The sequence below is a fragment of the Pterocles gutturalis genome, unplaced genomic scaffold (genome assembly GCF_000699245.1).
Source record: "Pterocles gutturalis isolate BGI_N339 unplaced genomic scaffold, ASM69924v1 scaffold27045, whole genome shotgun sequence".
Taxonomy (NCBI): Eukaryota; Metazoa; Chordata; class Aves; order Pterocliformes; family Pteroclidae; genus Pterocles; species Pterocles gutturalis.
The window spans coordinates 23,590-25,216 of record NW_010141670.1 but is presented as its reverse complement, the minus strand read 5'-3'; the positions used below and the strand labels follow the sequence as shown (position 1 = coordinate 25,216).

General features: G+C 64.0%; 1 protein-coding gene across 1 annotated transcript in view; it reads right to left on the bottom strand.

Moving 5' to 3' along the window:
• Positions 1–337: 337 nt before the first annotated feature.
• LOC104469556 (hemicentin-2-like) overlaps positions 338–1,627 on the bottom strand; it is a gene marked incomplete at both ends in the record, with an annotated part of 24,177 nt that continues 22,887 nt past the window's right edge. Inside the window, 4 exon segments of the mRNA XM_010084109.1 lie at positions 338–383; positions 463–653; positions 754–1,026; positions 1,320–1,417. Of these exon segments, the coding sequence (XP_010082411.1) occupies positions 338–383; positions 463–653; positions 754–1,026; positions 1,320–1,417 (608 nt within the window).

Sequence of the window (1,627 nt, the reverse complement as noted above, 5' to 3'; positions counted from 1 at the left end):
GAGCTGTCCCCCCACCACAGCAGTGATGCTGGGGGTCTCCCCAACGTTCGCAATCCTAAGAGGTGCTGTGGGTCATGTGCCAGGTTAGTCAGGGGGTACTACACAGGCTGGGCGTCCCCGTACCTCTCCCTATAAGTTGTGCATAGGCCCCCCCACTCTGCAGGACCATCACGCCATGCTCCAGACCCCTCGCTGGAGCCTTACAGCCCCCCCAGCTCTTCCCATCCACCCCACAGTGATCCCAAGGAGGGATGCAGGGGATGCTCCAGCTCTCTGGTCCCCCAGATCTCTGACCCCCCCCAGAGCCTGGTGACGTGGAAGCTCCCGCTGTCCTCACCAGCAGGGCTGGCAGCCAGGCAGGTGTACAAGCCACCGTCAGCCACCTACATGAGACCAGGAGCGGGGAAAAAACTGATGCAAGAAAAGAAAATGCAGGTGGGGGGAAGAAAGAGGAACCCCTACCTTGGTGCTCTCGATGTGGAGGGTGCTCTCATTCCCCAGCGGGAGCCAGGGTCCCGCCAGCAGCTGTCCATCCTTCTCCCAGGTGACAGTGGGCACGGGGACACCCGTCACCACACACGTCAGCTCCAGCGGGGTGCCCACAGCGATGGACATCTCAGTGGGGTGGGACGCAGCCTCGACGCGGGGAGGCTCTACAAGGCACACGGTCAGGTGGGTGCCCTCACCCCCTTGTTTCTCCCCAAAAAAAAGGGCTAAACTGCCCTTCCCAAATCCCTGGGGACAGCCACGCACCCGTCACCAGGAGGTGGAAGGCTTTGCTGGCCTCCCCCACCTCGTTCGATGCCAGGCAGGAGTACACCCCCGCGTCGGCTGGTCCCACGGCCACCAGGCTCAGCCATGGGCTACCAGGCGCCCGGTCACTCTGCTGCCCCAGGGGCTCCCCGTCCTTCCACCAGGTCACCATCGGTGCAGGGGACCCAGTGGCTTCACAGGCGAAGGTGACATTGGAGCCCTTGGTCACCATCTGCTCCTCGCTGCTCTCAGGGCTCTCCAGGACGGGGGGCACTGGGGAGGAAGATTGCCTTTAGGGGGCTGTAGGAGCACAGTCAGGTCCCCAGCTACTCAGAAGGGGTTTGGTGGTTCCCTGGGGTCCTGGGGGCACCCAGAGGTGGCCCAGCCTCCCCGCAGGGTGCTCCGGCACCGCTCTCCAGCTGGTCACACCTTGCTCCATCCCCCTGAGCCCACCCCAGCAGCCAAGGGATAGCTCAGGACCCTGTTTGGAATCGGGGCTGCAAAGCACATGCAGCAAAAGTGGGTGCCCCCCACTCTGCTGTCCCCAAACCCTGGCTGCCCCGTACCCCGTATCTGCAGGACGAAGCTGCGATCGGCCACCCCTGCCCGGCTGGAGACAATGCAGGTGTAGAGCCCAGCATCGGAGACCTGTGCCGGGGAGATCCTACCCCATGGAACGGGGCATGGAGACAAGACATCAGCAACGGGGACAAGACATCAGCTCTGGGTCCCCCTCTGCCCCCCAAGGTCCTCATGCCAACACACAGCCACCCCCAGGGTGCAGCTGTGGCCAGCCCGGCACACAAACCTCCTGGGTACCAGACCCAAAGCCTGCGGCCGAGCATCCCTCCCGGGCCACTTCTTACCGGAGGAC